Here is a 24380-nt window from a genome sequence, read left to right on the forward strand (position 1 = left end):
TCAATGATTCCTCATTCAATTGGAGAAGGGAATTCATCTCAAGGTGGAGTTTGTTGGAATATGCTCCGGATTCCTAAAGGCTTCTACATGCACCAACCGTTGGACGTATAACTTAGGTTGTCCTAAATTGGGGAGGCATTTTGTGGTAGCATGCTTGCATGCATGTTTACAGGTTGCGTGCATGGATTTTTTTTCAGCCATTCGTTGTTTGGATTCCCTGCATTTTCGACCTATATAAACCAGTTGAATGTCGTAACACAACTAGCAGAGTCATTCTGTGTTTCTATTCCTCTTCCTCTTATAATCCGCTTGGATTGAGTTAACCACTTATTGTAAATCCCTAACATTTGTAGACCTCCAGATATATCAAATAGCAAAGATCATCTTTGTGTATCCATGTCTTGCTTCCAAAGGAGTTTCCTCGTAAATCTGTGTCTCTTGTCGTTGTGATCATACTTGTTTCACCAGTTAATTTCTAACATAGATTTTGCTATATACTTAAGTATAGGGTTATATCTAGATACATAAGAAAGTCTATGTATTTAGAAAAGTTAAAATGACCTACATTTTGGAACAGAGGGAGTATAGTATAACATAGCTCACACAAATGGAAAAGAAGTGCATTATCGTTCCGCAGGAGGCAGCTTCCGTCTTAACGAGTATTTGCATACCTCTCTGCACGAAGATATGATTTACGGGCAAACAAATTCAAGTAAGCAGCAAAAGCGTAAGGTGCATCTTTCTTCCTTTCTCCTGCTTATGCTCTAAATGAAATATGAACAATAGAAAGATTATAATGTATCAGCTGAATAGAACTAACGGATTTCAAAAAGTAAGGTTTTGTCACGCCAAAAGAACAAGTCAACCCCAGAAAGAATTCCAGAAGAGGGCCAGTGTCCATTTCCAGGCAGGAAACACAGATGTCAAATGCTTGATGAAAGCACCAGATGAGATGATGGCTTGGTTACAAGCCTTACATCGACAAGACTAGCCTCAAGAAAAAGGGAAGCAAAACAGCTCCTTCACGTTTTGTTCCTTCCCCCCTTTTGCTTTCAGTTTTTGTTACCATTTTCCTGTACAACGGAAAACAATTTGGCTCAGATGAGCTTCAAGTATTGATTTGCTTGCCTAGAGAGAGGCATAGAGAATGATACGCCACTCGATTCAGTTTCTGCTCACAAAGGATGGTTGAACCTAAGTGAATGGAGTCCTCTAATGCAAAATCGGCAAAAATCAGATCACTTGGAGCAATGGTACGTCATTTGATGAATGAGCGTCTCAATAAAACACACATGCCGAGAAGCATGTCAGATTGCTGTCGGCAGAATCAAGAGGCCTTCTTCACGTCCTGGACATCTTGTGGCCTGAAAATTAAAACGTATCAAGTCAGCACAACTCAGCATCAATCTGAGCAGAATACAAATGCTTTTGCAGGAAGTCGGTCAATCTGAGTAAATGGTAGCTCAATAAGCAAGCACCCAGATATAAAAAAGGGATTTCCAACATACTTAGTTGACAATAATGGGAAAATGTGAGCCAAGATAGATTGCACTATTACACCTTACACAATTATATGGAGTCACAACAAAGAAGGTAGAAACCAGTACCTCTGAAGAAAGCTGGAGCCTTCAGGTTGATCTTCATCCTCCTCTTCCTCCACTTCATCTTCGTCACTGTCAATTTCTAAAAGACTCGATCTGCACTGGCTCAACACTCTTCTCATGAGGAACACATTAAGATAGTATTTTATCAAATCTATCCTGGGCTTTGAAGCAAAATGTTTTGACGCAACTGCCCAATATGTCTTTTGGTCCATAACAGGAATCAATTGCTCAAGTGCGTTGAACTTAAGTTGCTCATCACGATTCCACAACTTAGAAACCTCCTCCCCCATTGAATCAAACTGCCATATTGTGAAAGCTCGACCAAGTTCAGACCGCAGCCGGTCTCTTGCTTCATTTATGTGGTGCTGTCTGCAGAAGAAGGATCCTGGGTAGGAGCAATTACATGATTCTGGCCTTCCCCGCCCAACGGCTACAATATCGGTTTTGTTAACTTCACCTTCAGGAGGCCAAATTCTAGTTCCTAACATCTTTGATGTCTCTGGGTCACTCCGGTAACATGAAAGCTCTTTTCCTGAAGGTTGCCCAGTCCATTCAGGTATCTCTGCCTGAAAGTGCTCACCTACTCCAATCTTTTTCCGTTGTGTGAGAAGCAGTGATGCCATGAGTTTCATTCTCTTAGCTAGCCTCTCTGATTTCCTTGTTGGCATGTTCAAGGACCCTTTCTTTTTATGCTTGTCCCAGTGGAGCTTCCTTTTCTGCAAAATGAAAATTGCAGCAAGGTCTAAAAGGGTAAGAAAAGGCAACTGCATTAGACATCTGGGTGCAAAATGTAGATACATGCTTGCCAAGTGTACAGAAGCAGCAGGCTCCGTTTATTGTTCAAACAAGATTGGAAGAACCCCTAACAGGGCTCTCACAATGTCATAATCCTTTCCAAAAAAAGCAATGAATATTATCATTATGACTCGGGGGCATCATTTTAACTCTAGGTGCAAGTCCAATGAACTGTTTAAAATACAGAAACATAAGGGGTAATGCTGCTGCAATGTATATGCCTAGCATTATAGCATTTCTGGTCCTTTGAAAGTCCAAATCATGCAAAGTTGCACAGCTCTCCAGTAATTTTCACGTACAAATTCCTAGAAAGGACAATGGTTTTGCTTTCTCAAAATAACCAAATACTAGGTGGTAGGTACCCATTGTTATACTACCAGTTTTCCGACTTTTAGGATATTGTAACTGCTTGAATTGAAACACCAAATCATGCAAAGTTGCACGGTTCTCCAGTAATTTTCGTGAACAGCAAATATACCTATCAAGAACCATGGTTTTGCTTTCTCAAAATTAAAAAAAAAAACTAGGTTCCCGTTGATATAGTACCAGTTTTTGGGAAACAATTTAACTTTAGATTTTTATAGGATACTGTAACTAACTAACTAGACTCAACAGCATCCCGCAACCAAGCCTTATGTATTGCGTGGACAGTTATGTTCAGGCTATACTTTATTGCTCTCATGCACATTAAAACATCTTTGAGGACGCTCTATTAAGTCAAACACTGTATATAAATGTGTATGCGGATCTAAAATCATCACTAGCATCACCACCTGGGCAGCACAGAACCAGCAAAGCTATTCCGTAACAGGGGAAATACTTCATATGCAACCCATCTGTGCAACTCCATTACAACAAGGTGTTTGGAACCTTTGCTTCATAAATGAGCCACCACCATAGTGATTTAACCCTTGATCTCATGGTCATAAAGGAGTTGTACAAATAGGTTGCATGCGCTATTCATATCAACACTCAACATAGCAAATAATTTTTTAATACTGCTGCTCCCGAGTTATGCAAACCGACATAAAAGTTACCAAAACATTCTAAATCCTCAAAACAATCAACAATATAAAAAAAACCTGTCAAATATATTTCTCTCCACCTACTTCCGGAGGTGAAGCATGAATCTGGGTATGGGATCAATTGACAACACAAACATTTTGCGTGCAGCCCTATTATGTACTGGAAAGTATACAAGACTGGCACAGTAGATACAATGTATGATTGATCCACAGGGAATGAATTTTGGATCCACAACTGCCTTTTACCTATCACAAGTTTGTAATTGTAGATTGTTCCTCGCTGTAACCTGAAGGATATGGGTATCAGCCACAGGCCCAGGACATTAGAACTGAAATTTTTGTTTGTCCACAAGCCTGTCATAATATTAACACTTGTCCTAGTTCCTCTCTAACTCACAACGACACCTCTGCAGCCTCCATGCCCCTTTAGTCTCCGCCTTCAGGTCAAAGTTTCTCCCAACATTACCCTTTCAATTTTCACCAATTTTGTACTGAGTTACTGACAGGGGCATACGCCCCAGACATGTTAATTCAGTTCTTCTCTCTTTCAGTTGGACGGGTCCTCTGTATCTTAACTTTTGGAAGTTCTTCTGTAGGTACTGGGATGGTTCAGATGTTACCAACGTTCAAAACTCTGTAATTTCGTTGCTTTCATAGTAATGAAATTTGGGTGTGGCCCTTAGCGGAAAAAATGATCATATGAAACTGCAAGATTATCCAGAAAGATACGAGTCTGTATACTTGGTAATGGGTAGTATTGGTAAAACAATACTGTTCTTATTTCAATAAACACAATACAGCCTTCTTTTAAATAAATGGCTTCACATCAGCACTAAAAGCTTCACGATACATGCCTTCTGGAAAGCCTATAGTTGGATATGCAAGATTATGTAATGCATTAGTTGGACATGCATTTAACCATGTTTCTCTTCGGTAAGTTTAACACATGCCTCCCCCAGGACTTGCAGCCTTCCTGTCAATCACCCCGATTTCTCTTTTTTTTAGTATACATGACGTGCCAGGAAAAAAAAACATGGACGGCAAAAAAAAACTCCACCCCCTGGGAGGAATGATCTCCCCCCAAGGCACTGTACGTAGGAGAAGACCCTCTACGAGGGCTGAGAAAGGTCCCGAAGGCTGGCAGCCCAGGACGCGATCATGTATAACAGTGGAAGTCATTACACAGTGAGGGACTGTTTCTATGTGAAACCCAGGTTTCCAGCCATGCACGGTAGCCTCCCAACTGGAGAATCTACCAAGTTTAATATTCTGTCAATGGATCTACCAAGTTTGAGACCCCAGGGATCTACGAAGTTTCTATGGATCAACCACTGCGCTTCTTGCAAGTTCGCATTGATCATCACAATGAATCTCTTCCAAGTTTAATTAAAAAAATTGTGCTAGCATATCATCAATGTGTTCAACTAAGAAACTTTAACACGATGTCTATGACAGGAACACTGAGTCATGATGCTGATGTTATCAGTTCTTAAACTTGGTTCAGGTTAAAAAAAAACTGATTCGGTTTATTGGGGTTTCTTTAAAAACCGTGGTGTATGTACCCGCCGGGAATAACAGAAAAACAAAAAAAAGCATTTTTGTCCCCAAGAAAGTCTTGATAGTATGGAGATCAAACTAGAAAGAACATAAATAAGAAATAGCAGTAACAGTAATAAAGGTAAAAGGGAGCCGATAGCCTGGGTCATGGTTCGGACACATTGATTATTGATTTCTACATGACTCTATCCAAAAATAGTTCATTGGGTATATATATTTCATTCTCTCAGGTACCTTTCTACTGCTCCCTCCGTTCCAAATTATAGTTCACTTCAGTTTTGACCTAAGTCAAAACTCTCTTAACTTTGACCAAGTTGACCGAAAAAGGTATCAACATCTGCAACATGAAATTAGTTTCATTGAATCTATTGTGAAATATGTCTTGAAAGTGCATTTATTTGGTATTGTAGATGTTATTATTATTTTCCATAAACTTGTTAGACAAGTTTGACTTACGACAAAGCTAAAGTGAACTATAATTTGAAACAGAGGGAATATCCCATGTCAAATGTGGACTACCTGGCGTTAACAAAAAAAAAAAAGTTTGGCCAACCCTGCCTCTTTTTATATAATCAACACGCCTATGGAAAACTGCATTTAATATTTTCCAGCTAGTGTGTAGTGCCAGTGTGCCATTTTCATGTGGGAATATGATCATTGATTGGCACAGCTTAATCCCTTGCTTCTCCATAGATTTATGCAGAAGCTGAGTCAAAGGCCAAGATTCTGCAGCAGTTTATCAATAAGCAGAATCTAAGAATGAACTTAGCAGAAAAAAAGCAAAATCCGCTTTTCACAAGCTTCTCCAATACGCGGATTTAGCAAAATCATAAGCTGTGCCTCAAACAGGACAGGTCACACCGTAATACCACAAAAGACGGTTCTTATAAACTTTCCTGGCTTATAGGACTCTGGCTAAGATACTGACACGGTCCTACTCAGGGTTCACCATCCCAGGCTGGAACCTTCTATTGTCCAGCTCTCCAGCAGCTTCACTGGTTGTCAAAAGGACATGCTTCTTATGCAGTGACAGTGATACTGCCAACGTGCGACACTGGTCATTACCATCCTCCGAGCTGCAATCTCTACTCCACGTACGCCAAATCAAATGGTACGGCAAAGAACAAATCTTAGATGCAACTTGTCCCATCCATACCAAACAGTCCCACAACCAGAGCAAAGCAAGCAACAGGCCACCGAAAACCACGTTTCCTCATAATTTTAGCAACAGATCACAATTCAACAAAACACGAGAGTTTTGCGCCAGAGCGAACTCACCTTGAAGAAGCTGGGGAGCTCTTCTGCGTCCGCCACGTCCTCCAATCTGAGGTAGCGCGCACGCCGCAAGGCCAGCACGTGCCGCTTCCTCGGCCTGTGCTCCGACGGCGCCGGCAGCGGAGCCACGGGATCCGCCGCGAGCTCCCGCATCCACCGCACCAGCACTCCCAGATCCCCCACCGCGCCGCCGCCTTTGCCGCCTCCCGCGCCGCGCAGCAGGCTCCCCCCGCCGACGAGCGCCTCGAACAGCTGCCGCCGCTCGCCGCTGCCATGCGCCTGTGTGAGCGGCGGGGCGAGAACAACCGAAGTAGAGGAGGACGAGGCGCCGCTGCCGGCGAAACGCGGCTGGTCACCGCAGTGGCCACCGCTTAGGGTGCCGAAGGCGTCGTCGCGGAGCTGGTGCTGGTACATCCCCACCATCGACGTGAGGACCCCACCGCCGCCGCCGGACGCACCCGCGGCCGCGCGGCCGGTTGCTGATGCCGTCGTGGAGGGGTCGCCGGCCGCGCGCTGCTCGCTGCTCCCGCCTCCGCGCTTGATAGCTGTAAATTGTAAATTTGGGAACCGAATGCTCTGGGTTAGCAAGTCGAGCGATGTGATTCGTGGAGCGGTGAGGGTAAGCTCGATGGGCCCGCGTGTCAGTTAGCGGAACCGTTTGCTCACACGAAATTGTTTCTAAGCAATAATTTTATGCCTAATTTTTTTTAGCGAGGCTGTTCTTAGATTTCGGGAAGAAGAAGAAAAATTGTACCGTCCTGCAAACCGCTGAGAAATAATATTTAATCGGGGCTGTCTGCTTTTTGGCATTTGCAATTGCAACAGAAGCAAGCAGGCGAGTACCAGGTGCATTTACTTGAGTTTAAGCAGCGGTGACCAGCTGCTCGCACGCATCAATGCTCACTGGGAGTAGACCTGAATGTTTCTAAGTGCCAATACCGTCATGGCTTAAAACCCAAATAATTCTAAAAATTCAAGAAAAATCGGTTTATGAGGCTTCCTATAATTTGGTGGCAAGGTAATGGCACTGACCCAAATATTACTCAGGTACTTCCTCCGTCCCAAGTATCCCAAGTTGTAAGTTGTTTTGCTATTTTTAGATTCATAATTTTTACTATATAGCTAGACATAATAATGTATATCTAGATGGATAGTAAAAATTATAAACCTATAAATACCAAAATGATCTACAATTTGGGGGGAGTATTTCTTTTTGCCGCTAACACGGATCGATGGCATCAAGTTTGATTTTTCAAGAACGTGCTAAGCACGTTTTTTTATTAAGAAAGAGAGAAACAAGTTTACAAGAGTAACAAACAAACAACTCAAAGAAGAACAAACATCCACAATGCGAAGGGAAAAAACAATAAACTGGCTGGAGCAAGAAGCTCACCGCCTCAATCCCAACAACACCGCTAGCCCTACAAAGCCTGCCGACGCCCAGAGTCTCGCCTCCTCCAGAATGGCATCAAGTTTGATTTGCCAAACCAATAGAACCTCAAGTTTGATTTGGCAAAAAGAATTACAAAAGACGGATATGAGAGTTTCATCTTCCTTTATAATAGCATCTAGTCCCATCTACCTTCACTCTTTCTCTTCTACTATCAACATTCCCAATCTAGTCGTACCTCCGTCTCTCCTGTCACTAGCAATGTTGCCACTTGCCAAATCCTCCACCGTTCTCACTTCTAATCAATCCAAGCGTCACCTATGTCCACTCGCAGCTAGCCTCCATCATAGTTTCCACAAATATGGAAAAACAGGAAATCCAACTAATTCAATCTAAACTTTAAATGGCGCAAGTGCCTCTTTTCGCCATAACATTAGTGTGGCAATATTATTTTCTTAATTGCCAAAAAAACATATAAATAAGGCCACAAGCTGAAGAATCTACGACAGCATTCACGAGACAAGCTAACGCAAAACACGACCGAGATCTCATTTTTAAAGATTGGTACCCCCATGCCTCCTGCAGACGCAGACTCGGTTGCAAAACACTCCCGACATTACGGACAGAATTAGCCTGGAGTAATGGTGTTCTTGTAGTCAACACACGCTCAGCACTGTCATAGGGCATTGGCCCATTGTGCCAAGTACAGAAACACTTGACAACGACCTCGGAGAAAACAAAGAAAATGGAGTACAGACCATGGGATGTTCAGTCAGTTCTTCCTAGACATCCAAAATCCAAAATAAAGTACCCAACAACCCCTGTCGAAGGATTAATGGCGAACCGGAACCAACCGTGCCCAACACCAACAGGACGGCAAACAGCAGCGGAGGAGACAGCCACAGCAAGCGGATGAGCATGGCCAGAGTCTCACGATCTGACGAGACCATCCCACCCCTGTTCTATCGTACGACTACGATCTGTTGGTGACGGGGATTGGCAGGAGAAGCAGTTCCAATCAGAAGCCGACGCACCACAGGATTTGACTGGTTAGACCTACTAGGCTCTAGCAAAAGACGGTGGTCAAATCCTAAACAAGACACAGGAGATGCAGGCCGAAGATTCCTGGGATGTCAGCGCAGATTCGCCTAGCTGACCAGTGGGGGAATCCCACCGGACCGGACCCTGAAAACAAGGCGCGGACAGCCGCCCGCCGCCGCCGAATTTGCGAGGTCCACGGGGGCCGTGCGGAGGCAGGGTCGTCGAATCGAGCGCCGGCACCGCAAAGCTCAAATCTCCGCAACTGCTGCTATGCTCTAATCCTAACAAATTCAGATCCACCCGCGGATTAAGCTGTTAAACGCAAGGCTAATCATGATTACCGCTCAAGCAATTACGGTGCCACCGGCCACAAACTTTGGAAGAACTAGAAATCAATAATTAGGGTTTCTGGCAGTTAATAACTTCAGCAATTCCGCCATGGATGCAGCAGAGCAGACAGACCAGGGAACGAGGTAGGAGGGAGTGTGAGGAGGACGACGGGGGAGAGGGAGACGAGGAAAAGTACTCACGGGCGGTGGTGGGCACCCCATCGGAGGGGCCGCGCGGATCGGGCGAGGCGGCCGCGCCCAACATAGGCGCGCGCGAGGCCCGCCGCGACGCGGCTGTGGGCTGAGGCAGAGGCACCAACCGACGACGCGAACGACTCGGCGAGACCTCCTGTGTGGATGTGGTGGTGTGGCGTGGCTGCTGTGCGAGGGAGACCGGGGGACCCGACCGCCAGCGCCTCCGCGGCTGCGCCGTCAAATAAGGAGGGGTGCGAATGGGCGACCCCTAGGCCCTGGGCCCTGGCTGCCAAGCCGCAAGCGAGGGCGCGAGGCAAATTGCGGCCCCCGTGAGCTTTTGTGGCGTCACTGGCGTGGCATTTGGCTCTTCGATAATGACGCTAATAACCTCCGGCTGCAATCCTCAAACCTGGAACGGGCAGCGCGTCTTCTTTACTTTGATATGGTACGTAAACGTGACGGATATAATTTTATAAACATGTAGCACAGTTTATACTGCATGTTGCCTGCTCGGCTGCGCTGCTTCTCGCTGGCTACAGCTGCGGCAGCCGAGAAGCAGCTGCTACCGTAAAATGTGTACTGCTGCAGCCAAATGCTCACACAGAATAGGGAAAAGAAAAGGAGTGCTTGCTACAGCCGAGCGGCTGGCATGCAGCAGCAGTTGCAGACGCAGCTGCAGCTGTAGAAAAAAGCAGAAGCCAGCAAGTCGACCAATAAGAAAGTTTGAGACGGGCAGACGGTTTAGACCTTAGGGGTTACCTTTTACTACAAAGTGAGGTTTAGAGGGAGAGTCGGTGGATGATGGCGTAGAGACACCGTGCAAAATGGTAACAATTGGTATCAGAAGAAGACGATCGCAATTGCCTCGGTAGCATAGATGTTGTCGAAGATGAAGAAGATGGGTGATAAGCGAGATATAGTGAAGAATGATTCGTCCACTACTAGGTCATGTTGGAGAAAAAACAGAAGAAAGAAGAAAGAAAAACCACCGTCCATTGGTGATTGGACGGTTCATGTCATTGTGTGAAAATGATTTAGGGGGCGTTTGGTTACCCGCCACCAAATACCACATCATGCTTGTGGCTGCCATGCCCATCATAGCTGCTACTTGGATTCCAAAGCCAAAACATCATGGCTGCTACTTGGATTCCAACGCCAATTTTGGCTGCCACAACTTTAACAAAGATGAGGAGGTGCCACAAGTGTGGCGTCATTTTTTCTCGTTGTTGACAAGCAGTTAGCACATCAATTTGTGAACTGTAAGCGTACAGTTGTAGCTCTTCCCTCGGAGTACTCCCCCAAGGTTTATCAATCCGTGAAACTTATAGCACAAGATTTGCTTCAACTAGCATTAGTAGTATTAACTTGTGTTGATGAGTGATTCAGATCCAATCTACTGAGCATGTACATACAGATAACAAATAGAGCAGAGGTAACCAATCTAGAGCAACCTAGACTATGCATATGTTGTAATTTTGAGCATGGATAGGAAAGCAACACAGATATGATCTTAGTAAAAAGTATCTTTAAATCTACACCTCCGGTCCGGCTCCTGAAACCCCCCCACCTTAGACAAGCCAGATCCTGTCATGATCCTCTCTATCAGTGCAAGTAGGTTAAGGGCACGATCAAAAGAACATGTTATACTCATCGATAGATCAGACATGCAAATTCGGTCACCACGACCATAAGAACACCCTAGGCAATCTATCATCGATTCATACATTGAAAAGCAAGCAAACCGATAAAGTGTAAAACCATATAAGTAGATACTTAGATCGCGAAGAACATGAACACATCTATTACTTCACCATGAATGATTGTACATCACAAGATCACCACCGGAATCCTACCTTGATCTTGATGACTCCTAGCTCCAGAACTCCAGCGTGAATCTTCCTCGCAGGGTGATCACATCGGCCAGGGCTTAGCTATGCTAATCCTTAGACAATTGCACGGCCCTCGGCTCTTCGAAGAGGTGTCCCTTAAGCTCCTTCTGCTTCTCTGCTGCTTCATGTTGAGTACGTCATCTTGGATATAGGGCTCGGTGGATTTTTGAGGTATTTATAGTCTGGAGAGCGCGTGATGAAAATCGGAAGGCGAGGGGGTGACGAAAACTCCTGGGCCGATTGGCCTAGGTGGGTCCAGGGCAATTGACCTGGGCCTTTCCTTTGGTCCCTCATGTCCTACTTCGTCCCCAAGTCTTCTTAGATACTCTGGAGTTTTATTTTTACTTGCATGTGGGCCTGGCATGTCGATAACTTCAGAATAAGATTGATCTTTGATAACTTTCCAAATCTCCTCTTGATCCTCTTTGATCCCAAATTGATCATTGCCATATCTTCACAAACTTAACCCTTAAGTCATTTTGGAGGATTGCTTACCAAAAATAAGGTCGAGAGGGGGCTAGGAGACCTTGGCCCGATTGGCATGGCCCCTGTAGGCCGATCGGCCTAGGTCCTTCCTAGACCTATTAACCTTCGTCTTCATCTAGTTCATTGCTTGTTTCAGATTTTATCAAAAATATACCTTTTAGGTCCAATTTATTGTAAAAACATAATATCCTCCAAAATATGTTGCGCATGTGAAAATGACCGGTTTATTAAGTGTGATCAATAGTTTATGTATTAAATTTATGTTATTATTGAAGATAAACAGTGGTAAAATCAACACTTGCCACCAAGTTTGGAGCAGCCACAGGTGGCGTGGTGTTTTGTGGCCCGCTACCAAGCAGCCCTTAACTCTCGGGCACCGACACATTTTTTTAGACCACCAAGCAATAAGAAGAGAACCATATGCTACAATAAAAATTTAATAATTTTACTTCGGCCATCTCATCTATGGACAACTTTGAAATCGACAGAGGCAATGAAATGAGGTCGCTGCATGTTGATATAGATAGTAGGAAAAATATGTTTGTCCATGTAGCTGCGGTACTCAATTTTGTTTCCTAAGACCTAAATTCATAAATCTCTATACATGTAAGTACTTATAAATTTCATCTGTTGAACAAATAAGAAACTAGCTGCCTACAATTAATTGTATACGGATTTGGTGTAATTCTAATCCTTTGAAGAGTACTACAGCTGGGCGTGGGCCGAGATACCTTAGGATTGTACTAGTTGGGTTGGGCTGGATGTAGGCGTCAGGAATCATTTCTGTAGCCACATACATACCGCCTCCCTCTAAAAAAAGAAAAAACTCCCCGACGGCCGGCAGCCCGACGCCCTCGACGCCCCGCGACTCCACACCACCCCAAACTCCAAAGTAAAAACGGCGCCCGCGCCGAGCGGCGCACGCGGCGAGCGCATCACGTCGCGATGCCGCCGGCGCAGCCAGATCCCGAGCCGCCCCCCATCCACCGCCTGCTGGAGCTGATCAAATCCGAGCCCGACCCCGCCACCGCGCTCTCCCACCTCGAGCTCCTCGTCTCCACCCGCCCGGCCTTCCCCACGCCGCAGCCTCTCATCTTCCACCTCCTCCGCCGCCTCGCCGCCTCCTCACCTTCGCACCTTCCGCGGCTGTTGGGCCTTCTCCCGCGCATGCGCCACCGCCCGCGCTTCTCCGAGTCCGCGGCCCTTGTCGTCCTCTCCGCATTCTCCCGCGCCCTCATGCCCGACGCCGCGCTCGCCGCGTTCCGCGATCTCCCCTCTCTACTCGGCTGCAACCCTGGCATCCGCTCCCATAACGCCCTCCTTGACGCGTTTGTCCGCTCCCGCCGGTTCTCCGATGCGGACGCGTTCTTTACCTCCCTCTCCCACGGTGCCTTCGGCCGCCGCCTCGCCCCTAACCTCCAGACATACAACATCATCCTCCGCTCTCTCTGTGCCCGCGGGGACGTCGATCGCGCAGTGTCGCTCTTCGGTTCGTTGCGTCGCCGTGGAGTGGATCCTGACCGAGTAACCTACTCCACCCTGATGTCGGGACTTGCGAAACATAACCAATTGGACAACGCGCTCGACCTGCTCGACGAAATGCCGAACTGTGGAGTGCAGGCTGACGCCGTCTGTTACAATGCATTGCTCAGTGGTTGCTTCAAAAATGGCAAGTTCGAGAAAGCCATGAGGGTTTGGGAGCAATTGGTGAGGGATCCAGGTGCGAGTCCCAACCTTGCCACTTACAAAGTGATGCTTGATGGCCTGTGCAAGCTTGGGAGGTTTAAGGAGGCAGGGGTGGTATGGAGTAGGATGGTGGCTAATAATCACCAACCGGATACAGTTACTCATGGTATCTTGATTCATGGGTTGTGCCGATCTGGGGATGTGGATGGTGCAGCACGGGTTTACTCTGAGATGGTCAAGGCTGGGCTTATTCTTGATGTTGCCGTGTATAATTCCCTCATTAAGGGGTTCTGTGAAGTGGGGAAAACAGGTGAAGCTTGGAAATTCTGGGATTCCGTAGGGTTTTCTGGCATTCGTGATATAACAACTTATAATATAATGATGAAGGGGCTGTTAGACAGTGGCATGGTTAATGAAGCTAGAGAGTTGTTGGCACAATTGGAGAATGATGCTTCATGCTCCCCTGACAAGGTGACTTTTGGCACACTGATCCATGGTCTATGTGAGAATGGCTTTGCTTACAAGGCATTTGAAATTTTGGAGGATGCACGAACCGGTGGGAAAGAATTGGATGTGTTCTCATACTCATCAATGATAAATCGATTTTGCAAGGATGGTAGAACAGATGATGCCAATAAGGTATATGAGAATATGGTGAAGGATGGTTGCAAACCAAATTCTCATGTTTACAATGCACTGATAAATGGTTTCTGCCGGGCACGCAAGATCAGTGATGCTGTTAAAATCTACATTGAAATGGCAGGCAATGGTTGTTCGCCAACCATGATCACATACAACACTCTTATAGATGGTTTGTGTAAGGCTGAAAAGTATCAAGAAGCTTCAAGCTTAACAAGAGAAATGATAGAGAGAGGTTTTACACCAGATATCAAAACATATGGCTCTGTGATTCGTGGCCTTTGTCGAGATAAGAAGATTGATTCTGCACTTGGTATTTGGAATGAAATTCTTGATGCAGGTCTTCAGGTGGATGTAATGGTGCACAACATCCTAATCCATGGTCTTTGTTCTGCTGGTAAAGTAGATGAAGCTTTTCGTCTTTACTTGGAGATGAAAGAAAAGAAGAACTGTTCCCCTAATCTAGTGACCTATAACACATTAATGGATGGATTTTATGAGATCGGTTCTATTGATAAAGCAGCATCGCTTTGGACTACCATCTTGGATAATGGGTTGAAACCAGATATTGTTACATACAATACAAGAATTAAGGGTCTATGTTCTTGTAATAGGACACCTGAGGGGGTCCTGTTATTGGACGAGGTGCTTGCAAGAGGTATTATACCAACAGTCATTACCTGGAACATATTAGTAAGAGCTGTAATCAAATATGGCCCTATTCAGATATGACACGTTGTTATTCCTCAAGGTACTGATTTTTCTTTATTTCTTCTAGATGATAGATTTCTCAGTTGCATTACATGATTTTCTGTAATATTTCTTGTTTTCCTTTTCAGTTCCTCAAAGTCGATCCTGAAAGTTTACTCAAGGCCACCATGATCAAAGACCGATGATGAGCTCAGAACCCAGAGCGACAATGGCTTCAACGTCCTTATATTCCCACGGTAGTATGCCCTACACTTCAGCGATCAGCGGTATGCTTTCTAGACTAAGTCTAAATGGCACTTTTAACCCCATATTTCACCAACAAAAGAAAACAAGACAAACTACTGACTACTGGGACCTAGTAAATTCCTTTTCATGATATTAGCCTTCATATTATGACCCCTTCAAATTATTTTTTGCGAAATTATGACCCCTTCAAATTAGGCTGCCTTTCAGTAACATTTTTGAGTTCTTGTTTTGTTGCCTTTCCATTTTATTAAACTAGTCAAACTAACCAAGGATTAGCACTATCGTAGTGGAAATTTCTGGTGGATCTTATCTTTCCAACTTTTTTAAGCTCTATTTGCTTTTGTTTAGCAAGTTATGAACTTATGCTTTACTAAAATAGTTGATCTTAACCTTGCAAACATACATGATACAAGTTGCAAATATTGTGGATATGTATTTGCTACTTGCACTCATGATTCTGTCTTCAGAAGCATGCTTGTTTGTTACTCTTTAAAAGTATTAACTTTGATTGAAATTAGGGAGACAGTTCTTTTAACGCATCGAGAATTTAACACTGTTAACCATGTTTTGGCTATTGAAACATTGCCAAAATATATCTCTGGTGCAAAATTGAAGACAGCTTGAGCTTATCAGATCTCAGGTTTGAGAAACCTGTGGTTTATTGGCCAAGCTACATGTTGCTAAACAATTTTTGTATCATCAATTTCTTTAACGCATAAAGAATGTAACACTGTTATCATGTTTTGGCTGTTGAAACATTGCTGAAACATATCTCTGATGCAAGACTGAAGAAAGCTTTAGTTTATAAGATCTCAGGTTTGAGAAACCTGTGGTTTATTGGCCAAGCTACATGTTGTTAAACAATTTTCTTATAACAACATTTCTTTAACGCATCAAGAATGTAACACTGTGACCATGTTTTTGCTGTTGAAACATTGCTGAAACATATATCTGATGCAATATTGAAGACAGCTTGAGTTTATCAGACCTCAGGTTTGAGAAACCTGTGGTTTATTGGCCAAGCTACATGTTAAACGTTTTCTTGGATTATAAAAATTATATCCATTCATGCTAGCTTTATACATTTTACATTACTTGTGGAAGATTACACCCTACTGTTATGCTGCAACTCTTTCATTCTTCTCCTTTTTCTTTCTTCTCAGCTTTCGGTGGTGACATATCCTGCTCATAGATGACCTGAGCAACCAGACCAATGAAAATCAGACCCAGAGCAGCAACCTTCCTCCACTCCACCTCGGGTGTAGCAAAGACAGCATTCGCGATTGTAAGCCCAAGTATTGCCATCAGCCCAAGGTAAATGTTCATCCGAGTTTTTGAACCTGCACTCTCTTTTGCAATCTCTTTGACCTTCTGTGCTTCCACCTTTGCTTTCACCTTGATTTCCTTCTTGTTCCGAGGTTTGACCTTCCCAAGGCTTTTGAAGAACATTCCTTCGTTCTTCTCTTTTTCAATCCAATCTTCAAAGTCTTCTAACACCTTGTCGTTCATTTCTATCTCTTGCCTTTGTACCTCTGCCGTCTCCTCGAAGGCTTGCATCTTGCTGTCGAGCCTCTCCAATATCTGTCTCATCAGACACCGCAATTCTCTGTCAAACAGTGAATAAGCAGCTGCTCAACTTCTCATTGCCAGAGATGCTCACCTGATCACCAACTGCTTCAAGCTCTTTCATAGCGTTCTGCCCGATCAGGTCGAACTCGGAGTCGGCATCCTTGGCGAACTTGGTCAGGTAAGCAGAACGCTCGTCCAAGAAGTCTGAGATGCGCACCTTTTGCGCCTGGAGCATTGCGATTTTTGCAAGAACCTCCTGCTGTCGTTTGTCACCACCAGGCGGCGGAGAACTGTCGAATTCAGCATCTTCAGAGCCGCCGGCACAGATGAAAGATCTCTTCCTACCTAGCAGGGCACGCCGGAACGGGGAGGATCTGCGCAGCGAGGGAAGGGATGACTGAATGGTATGAAGAGTAAGCATCTCCTCGTAATCCTGTAGCTTGCTGTTGCTGGTGTTGATTTGGCAAAGTATCTTGTGAGGGTTGGTTTCTGCCTACCTCTCGTGGCTGGAGCCCGGGAACCATATCCCTTCTGTTCCGTGACAAGACGAAATTGCCCTTGCGTGCTGGGTTCACTCAGGTCCATGTCTTGCCACTTTATGCAGGATGGGGAGCTGTGGACCCCACCCTCTGTTGTCTAGTTGGAACGGCCGAAAATATCGAGCCCCACAAGGCGCCATGAAGTCAGGAATCGGGCCGAAACAGGCGCAGTTGGGCATCATGGGCTCAATCAAGTCCTGAATGATAGCTGGGCCGCAATGAATGACCACGTACAAGTCGACTGCTATACTACCACATCATGATTGATTGAAGGAGCAAGCTTACCATGGCAATGTTCTGGTTTGTTTTGTTGTCGAGGCATTGTTTTTCCTGTCGGGCGGAACGGGCATTGGTTTGATGTCACCTCTCAACAATGCTATTCTGTAGAATGGAATGCTTCGTGCTTCTTACGAATCTTACCCTCCAAGCCCGGTTTTTTCCACACAAATTGAAACCCGAACGGTGAATTATTGTTGGATGTGGGCTGTGCTCTCTCTGTTTGTCGCTTTTGTGATCCATGTGTTGTGAAGTGGAAACGAGATCTGCCATGCTGGCTTAAGTGGTTAGTGCTCCTTTTTCATCTCGCTTATTCAACGCAATGATCTATATCCACATGATTGCGCGACTAAAAGGATCCTGACCTAACGTAATTCCTCAAAAACAAATGCAACCCATAAACCCCCAGACTCGCAAATGATGCGCTCTCTCTCTCTGCACTGCAGTGCGGTAGCACGCCGCTGGTGCAGCACAGCCCACATGATGCGAATCCTCGGGATCACACGTCGCATCCGTTCTAGGTGAATCCTCCTGTCCCCACCACATGCGCCCGCGTCCTCGAGACACCGGAAACGGCTTGCAGCAGCCCTGCACGGCCATGGGGGCTCACTGGCTCGGTGTCCTACGCCCATCCCTCCCCTTCCCCCTCTCCGCTGTCAGGACCCCAGGACCCGGGAGAGTAACGCCGGCGCAAGCAGACGAACATGCCGATGCCGGGGGCAGCGAGCAACTTGGCCTGGCTGAGTGGCTGGCCCCTGGACCTGGACTCTGGAGAGTGGACGCGAGGGGTGGGAGGCTCGAGCTTATCGGCTCCGGGGGAATCAATGCCTCTGGTAATCCGATCGCGCGGTAAATACTGCCGTTTCGGACCGCTCGAACTCGACGCGTCGCTGTCGGCGCAACCGGAGAGCATGGGGGGCCGCGTGCAGGTGCAGGTGCGGTGCTCCCTGCTCGCTCTCCTGCCCGGCAACGGCAACGCAACGCAGCATCTTTCTGCAGGTTAACGCTACCTCGGCTGGAATAATCGCTAATGGCAGTTAGGTTTGACCTGTCAAGCTCAAGCACCAACCAGTATTGGCGCTGTGTCCGACTGGACACTGGACACGCGGCACGAGATACGTTTCGAGTTTAAACAAAAGGCCTGTACGTAGAGTATACCGCAGCTGTACGGCTTTGTAAATACCACTCCTGTACATGAGTGTACTCTGTGTCTCTGTCACCGCTCCGTATACTGTGGCGTGATAGATTTTCTTGGATCAGTGAATTTAGCGGGTAATCAACTTGATTCTAAGGTTAAAATCAATGTATTAGGTCTAAACAAGAACAACCAAGAGGGAGAGAGAGAGAGAGTAGGGTCACTGACCATCAGGTTTGGTGTACCGAGCTCGTCATGGCGGTGACGGCGGCGTTGACGGCAAGTGTGGGCGGCGGAGCTTCCCGCCGCTTCAGCGCTAGGATGATCGGTCTAGGGTTTGTCAGGTGGGTCTGGTGGGCACGGCGAACTTTGGCATGCGTGCTCCCGGCTCCCACCTTTCTTTTTTATAGTGCTGCGTGATGGGGCCCGCCAACCAAACAAGGTGGAGCTTCCCGCTGCTTCAGCGCTAGGATGATTGGTCTAGGGTTTGTCAGGTGGGTCTGGTGAGCACAGCGAACCTTGACGTGCGTGCCCCCGGTCCCTACCTTTCTTTTTTATAGCGCGATCGAGGAGTCTGGCTCGGTCGTTGGACCGAGTCAGATAAGATCAAAACTAACATTCTCCCCCTTGATCTCATCTTATACTTAAGCTTAGTCTTAAACTTAGAATACTTAACTTAGCACCCATTTCATCATAGATTAGTGTATAGAGCATACCTCGTCATAATAGTCGGTTATGTACTATTAGATTTAACAGCTACAATACACCTTTCTATTTTGAAACAGATTCTTATTCTGGGCCCTTAGTATCTAGGGATCATAGGCTTTCCCGTAAACCCATGCTGGCTACGTGTTCTTTGAACATATTGGGCGGTAAGCCTTTCATGAGCGGATCCGTGAGCATTTCCTTTATTCTTATATGCTCTAGACTAATGGTATGATTCTGGATTTTTTTTCTTTCACAACATAAAATTTGATGTCAATATGTTTGGCAGCACCACTTGACTTATTGTTGTGAGCATAAAACACTGCTGGCTCATTGTCTCAGTACATCTTAAGTGGCCTTTGAATGCTGTCTACCACTTTCAACCCGGGTACAAATTTACTAAGCCATTTTGCTTGTCCCGTGGCCTCATAACATGCTACAAACTCAGCATACATCGTTGATGATACAGTGACGATTTTCCTGGAGATTTTCCACGATATGGATCCACTTGCGAGAGTGAATACATAACCTTACGTGGACTTTCTATCATCTACATCTCCCGCAAAATCTGAATCTGAGTACCCTTCTATTTCCCGGGAATCAGTTCTTATGTACGTTAACAGTAGGCCTTTCGTGCCTTGCGTATAATGCAATGTCTTCTTTACCATTCTCCAGTGATCTATTCCTGGATTATTCTGATATCTGCCAAGTATCCCGGTCACAAAGGCTAAGTCAGGATGCGTACATACTTGAGCATACTTTAAGCTTCCGACAGTTGAAGCATATGGAACTGTTTTCTTTGATCGATCTCGTATTGGTTCCTAGGACACTAAATATTCTCAAATCTATCGCCCTTGACTATGGGAGCAGGCGTAAATTTACTCGTATGCATACTATATTTCTTTAGGATCTTTTCTAAGTATGCCTTTTGCAATAATCCTAAAACCCCTTTACTTCTGTCTCGGTGAATTTCAATTCTTAAAACGAACGATGCTTCACCGAGATCTTTTGTGTCAAAATTTGAGGACAAAAACTTCTTCGTTTCCAATAGCAGATTAACATCACTACTAGCGAGTAAGATGTCATCTACATACAGGTTGAGGAAAATAAATTTCCCATTCTTAAGCTTTGCGTAAATGTAATTGTCCTCCTTATTCTTATTAAACACAAATTTTCTTATAGTTTCATCAAACTTCAAATACCACTGTTTAGAGTCTTGTTTTAATCCGTAAATGGATTTCTTCAGTGGCATCCCATATGTTCTTTTCCTTCCACGACAAAACCTTTGGGTTGTGCCATGCAAATATTTTCATCCAAATCCCCATTGAGAAATGTCGTCTTTACATCTATCTAATGTAATTCTAAGTCTTAGTGCGCCACTAAAGCTATTATGATTCTAAAGGAATCCTTACATGAGATTGGAGAAAATGTCTCATTATAATCTATTTCTTCTCTTTGCATGAAACCTTTTGCCACAAGTCGCGCTTTATATCTTTCCACATTTACTTTGGAGTCACATTTTATTTTGTAGACCCATTTACAGCCTACTGTCTTAGCTCCTTTAGGAATTTCTTCTAAATCACAGACTTTATTGCTACTCATAGATCTCATTTGATGTTCCATAGCTTCAAGTCATTTTGTTGAGTGAGCGTTTCTCTTGGCTTCTTCAAATGAGGTGGGATCTCCCTCCATTTGAACTTCTTCACTAACATAGACTTCGTAGTCATCAGGAATAGCTGGATTTCTAACTCTACGAGACCTTCTAGGGATCTCAACATTTGGCGTATCTTCCATATGGGGCTGTTGCAGCTCTTCCTCATGTGTGACAACAGATTCTATAGGATCCTGAAGGATAGGTTTCTCATCTTCATTTGTTGTTGCCACGGGAGAACTAACAACAGGTGGTGTTACCACAGTATCCTGCACTGTCAGTGCAGCAGCAACAAGTATCGAGAAAAATAGTTCCTGAATCATCGAAGTGTACGTATACCCGCGTCTCTTCAAGGCTAATTTCTCGGGCTACCATGCTCCTCCTGATCATCTCATCCTCCAAAAAGACAGCGTATCTCGTTTCTACAAACTTAGTATTTCTGTCAGGACAGTAGAAACGATAAACTTTTGATTTATCTGGATAGCCAATGAAATGACAATTGACTGTCTTAGGATCTAGTTTCCAATATTTGGATTAAATACTTTAGCGTCAGCCGAACAGCCCCGCACATGCAAATAGTTTAGTGAGGGCTCTCTTCCAGTTCACAACTCATATGGTGTTTTAGACACAGACTTATTGGGAATCCGATTAAGAATGTGAATGGCGGTTTTTAATACCTCCATCCACAAATTAATCGTTAAAGTGGAGTAACTTATTATACTTCTCACCATATCCATTAATGTACGGTCGCGTCTTTTAGCTACTCCGTTCTGCTGAGGCTTGCCCGGTGTGGAGTACTAGGCAACTATGCCATTTTCCTATAGAAACTTTGCAAAAGGTTCAGGAACTTGGCCATATGGGGTATGTTGACCGTAGTACTTCCCCCATGGTCGGATCTTACTATTTTAATCTTTAAATTATGCTGATTTTCTACTTTAACCTTGAATATCTTAAATTTATCCAACGCTTCTGATCGTTCCTTAATTAGATAAATATAGCCATAACGTAAATAATCATTTGTGAATGTTATAAATGAATCATAACCATCCACAGATATCACTGGAAATGGACCACAGATGTCTGTGTGAATTATTTCTAAAATTCCTGTGATTTGTTTGGTGTCTTTCTAAATTTTCTTAACATAGTTTCCCTTAATTCAATCAATGCATTTCTCTAAATCTAAAAATTTTAAGGGTGGAAGAATTGGTGGACGAGCTCGCCATGGCGATGACAGCGGCGTTGACGACGAGTGTGGGCGGTGGAACTTCCCGCCGTTTTAGCGCTAGGATGACCGGTCTAGGGTTTGTCAGGTGGGCCTGGTGGGCACAACGAACCTTGGCGTGCGTGCCTCCGACTCCCCCCTTTCTCTTTTATAGCGCTGCGTAACGGGAGCCCGCCAACCATGTTCGGTTGGGCGCTCCCGATCAGGACGCGATCAAGGAGTCCGACTTAGTTGTTTGTTGGATAGAGTCGGATGAGATTAAAACTAGCATGGCGCTGTTGTGCAGGTGGCGCCGCTAGCTGTATTCACTGCACTGCACCGGCCGGTGCGACGCGGTACTTGCCGCGTTACGAAACGGTCAGTTGGATTGGATCCATTCTTTACGAAAGGGTCAGCTAGCCGGATCAATTCCTTCACGAAATTAGGCCCTGGAATCAGGTACGGCCATGTTTTCCCGTAACGGTTCTAGAACGTCAACAATGGCCGCAAACACGGATAGGAAGGCAGCCGCGCAGCCGATGGGTACAGGCGTGTACAGCGCTCGCGCGTATGATTGCGGCAACAGAAAAGAGCTCGGTGTAAACACGCAGATCGCCAGATCGGTGTACGGTGTACTTGCTGGCCTAGCTGTCCTTTTACGATGGGAAGACTTTGCGTAGTGTAATGAGTAAACGGATCAGTATTGCGGGTAATTGTGTCCTTTGTAGTGTGTGTATGTTTATTCTTGTTGCTTGCTTGCTCAACTGAATGAAAAAGATATATGCCATGACGGGAGGAGAAAAAAGAGCTTGGAAAATCATGTCGAGTTAGTGTAAAGTCAGACATTCCGGAAGGATTTTGCAGTAGTACGTAGGTGTTCCTTTAAATTTTCTTTTCAGTGTACTAGTGATTATCTAAGAATACGAAAGAAATTTCAATGTTGCACGAAAATAGCTTTACAAATGTATCACTTCCTGTAGAAACTTGGGAACTTTCCCTGCGTTTCAGATAGAGCCGCCCTGATATCATGGGCATGCTACGATTGCAAAAGCTCCCAAGATCTGCTGTTACTCCGTACGGTAATGGAGACCCACATGTCGGTCGAGTGAATGCTGACGAGAAGACCGTTGTTCACAGAAGAGGCCTCAGGCCCCTCCTCAGCAGTCAGCACACCACCTCCCGTTCACGTGGGCCGACCGGCGGCGATGGCAGGCTTCGTTTGCAGGGAGGGGGGGACCACCCGGCCGGCGAGGTGGTTGGTGCACCTGAGAAATGACGCCCTCTAGTGGATTGGATTCTCGGCTTCTCGCCCATCGAGGTCCGATTCCAACAAACCCAAATACGGAGCACTATGCTGCTCGCTTCACTGCACAAGATATTTGCTCTGTTCAAGCTTTATGTTTTTTTTGTAGGGCGATTATTTTTTTTCGCAATCTAGTTTGTGTACATTGTGGAGACTTTAATTTTTCAAATTAACCACTTGTTCAAGTATCACGACAACAACGGAGAAAAAAGGAGGCCACTTGAGCTTTAAGAATAAAACCGGGATGGCAGCGTATGCTAATTTTGGCTCCGTCAGTGCGGGGGACTGGGACACATGCATGAATAGAGTAGAAAACAAGCTTTGCTAGGGAAGTTTTTGGGCTAATGAAAATACCGGAGGCACTGATACATTTAGTCACAACTCACCATAAAATATTGGTCCGATAAGTCAGGCACCCATCCGAATACGGTTAAAACGATCGCGTAGTATAGTACTACTATATTTTCTTTCACGATTTACGGGTTTGTAATGCTGCGACTAAACAAATATGCGATACACTTATCTCATAGTAGCTTGTAGACTAGTCTCCGCGGAATTATGTATTGTCAATTTTAGCAATGGTGGTCTGTTGAAAATGACACCTCTAAATTAATTTTAGATGGTCAGGCAACTAGAGCAAGAAAGAGCCAACAAGGCAGCGATGGGCACTATTAAGAGCAGTGGTACATAGCGCAGTCTTGCGGAAGAAAAGAAGGGTTCATCCACTGATCGCATATGGCAGACCAAATCCACCGGCTGCTAGACATCATACCACATGATTAGCTCATACCAATTGTTTGTTTGTTCGTTTTTGTCTTTTCCAACCTTCACCTCTCAAGATACACAAAATTCTACGTTTCGTTCAACCATACGTCAGGTCCGTGATTTACCTTCCTGCTGAATTTGAGTACCATCAAGTATTAGACTCAGATAAGTTCACATAAAAAATCAGTTCTGCCTACAAAATGGGCATTTAACTAATTTTTTCTTATGACAGACAGGCCCCCCTTATTTTGATAATTACAGACTGGCCCCTTTTGAGCTGGTTGTGGCGCAGCTCACTGAGCACTGTGCTGTGCCCGGCGGGCGACGCCATTTATCTCCTCCACTCCAGTGCTTACGTGGCGCGGCAC

At 45.1% G+C, this 24380-nt stretch overlaps 3 protein-coding genes across 4 annotated transcripts; 1 reads left to right on the forward strand and 2 right to left on the reverse strand.

Annotated features, from left to right (window-relative positions):
• Positions 1 to 789: 789 nt before the first annotated feature.
• LOC101754356 lies at positions 790 to 9374 on the reverse strand. Its single transcript, XM_004970551.4, has 4 exons — positions 9218 to 9374; positions 6260 to 6801; positions 1608 to 2320; positions 790 to 1364 (listed from the first exon to the last, which is right to left on the reverse strand). Exons 1-4 carry the CDS (start codon positions 9279 to 9281, stop codon positions 1328 to 1330), a joined length of 1356 nt encoding a protein of 451 aa, XP_004970608.1. The 5' UTR covers positions 9282 to 9374; the 3' UTR covers positions 790 to 1327.
• A 3053-nt stretch (positions 9375 to 12427) lies between these two features.
• On the forward strand, positions 12428 to 16170 carry LOC101754756 (pentatricopeptide repeat-containing protein At3g09060). Of its 2 annotated transcripts, none has more exons than XM_004970552.3 (3): positions 12428 to 14662; positions 14751 to 14888; positions 16032 to 16170. In XM_004970552.3, exon 1 carries the CDS (start codon positions 12532 to 12534, stop codon positions 14641 to 14643), a length of 2112 nt encoding a protein of 703 aa, XP_004970609.1. In that variant the 5' UTR covers positions 12428 to 12531; the 3' UTR covers positions 14644 to 14662; positions 14751 to 14888; positions 16032 to 16170. The 2 variants fall into 2 exon arrangements, with proteins under 2 accessions (XP_004970609.1, XP_022682747.1); XM_022827012.1 differs by having other exon boundaries at positions 14751 to 14858; positions 16032 to 16157.
• On the reverse strand, positions 15817 to 17114 carry LOC101755163. Its single transcript, XM_004970553.4, has 2 exons — positions 16529 to 17114; positions 15817 to 16449 (listed from the first exon to the last, which is right to left on the reverse strand). The coding sequence occupies exons 1-2, from the start codon at positions 16856 to 16858 to the stop codon at positions 16003 to 16005; spliced, it is 777 nt and encodes a 258-aa protein (XP_004970610.1). The 5' UTR covers positions 16859 to 17114; the 3' UTR covers positions 15817 to 16002.
• Between the last annotated feature and the right edge of the window lie 7266 nt (positions 17115 to 24380).

This window comes from Setaria italica, chromosome V, assembly GCF_000263155.2.
Source record: "Setaria italica strain Yugu1 chromosome V, Setaria_italica_v2.0, whole genome shotgun sequence".
Classification (NCBI taxonomy): Eukaryota; Viridiplantae; Streptophyta; class Magnoliopsida; order Poales; family Poaceae; genus Setaria; species Setaria italica.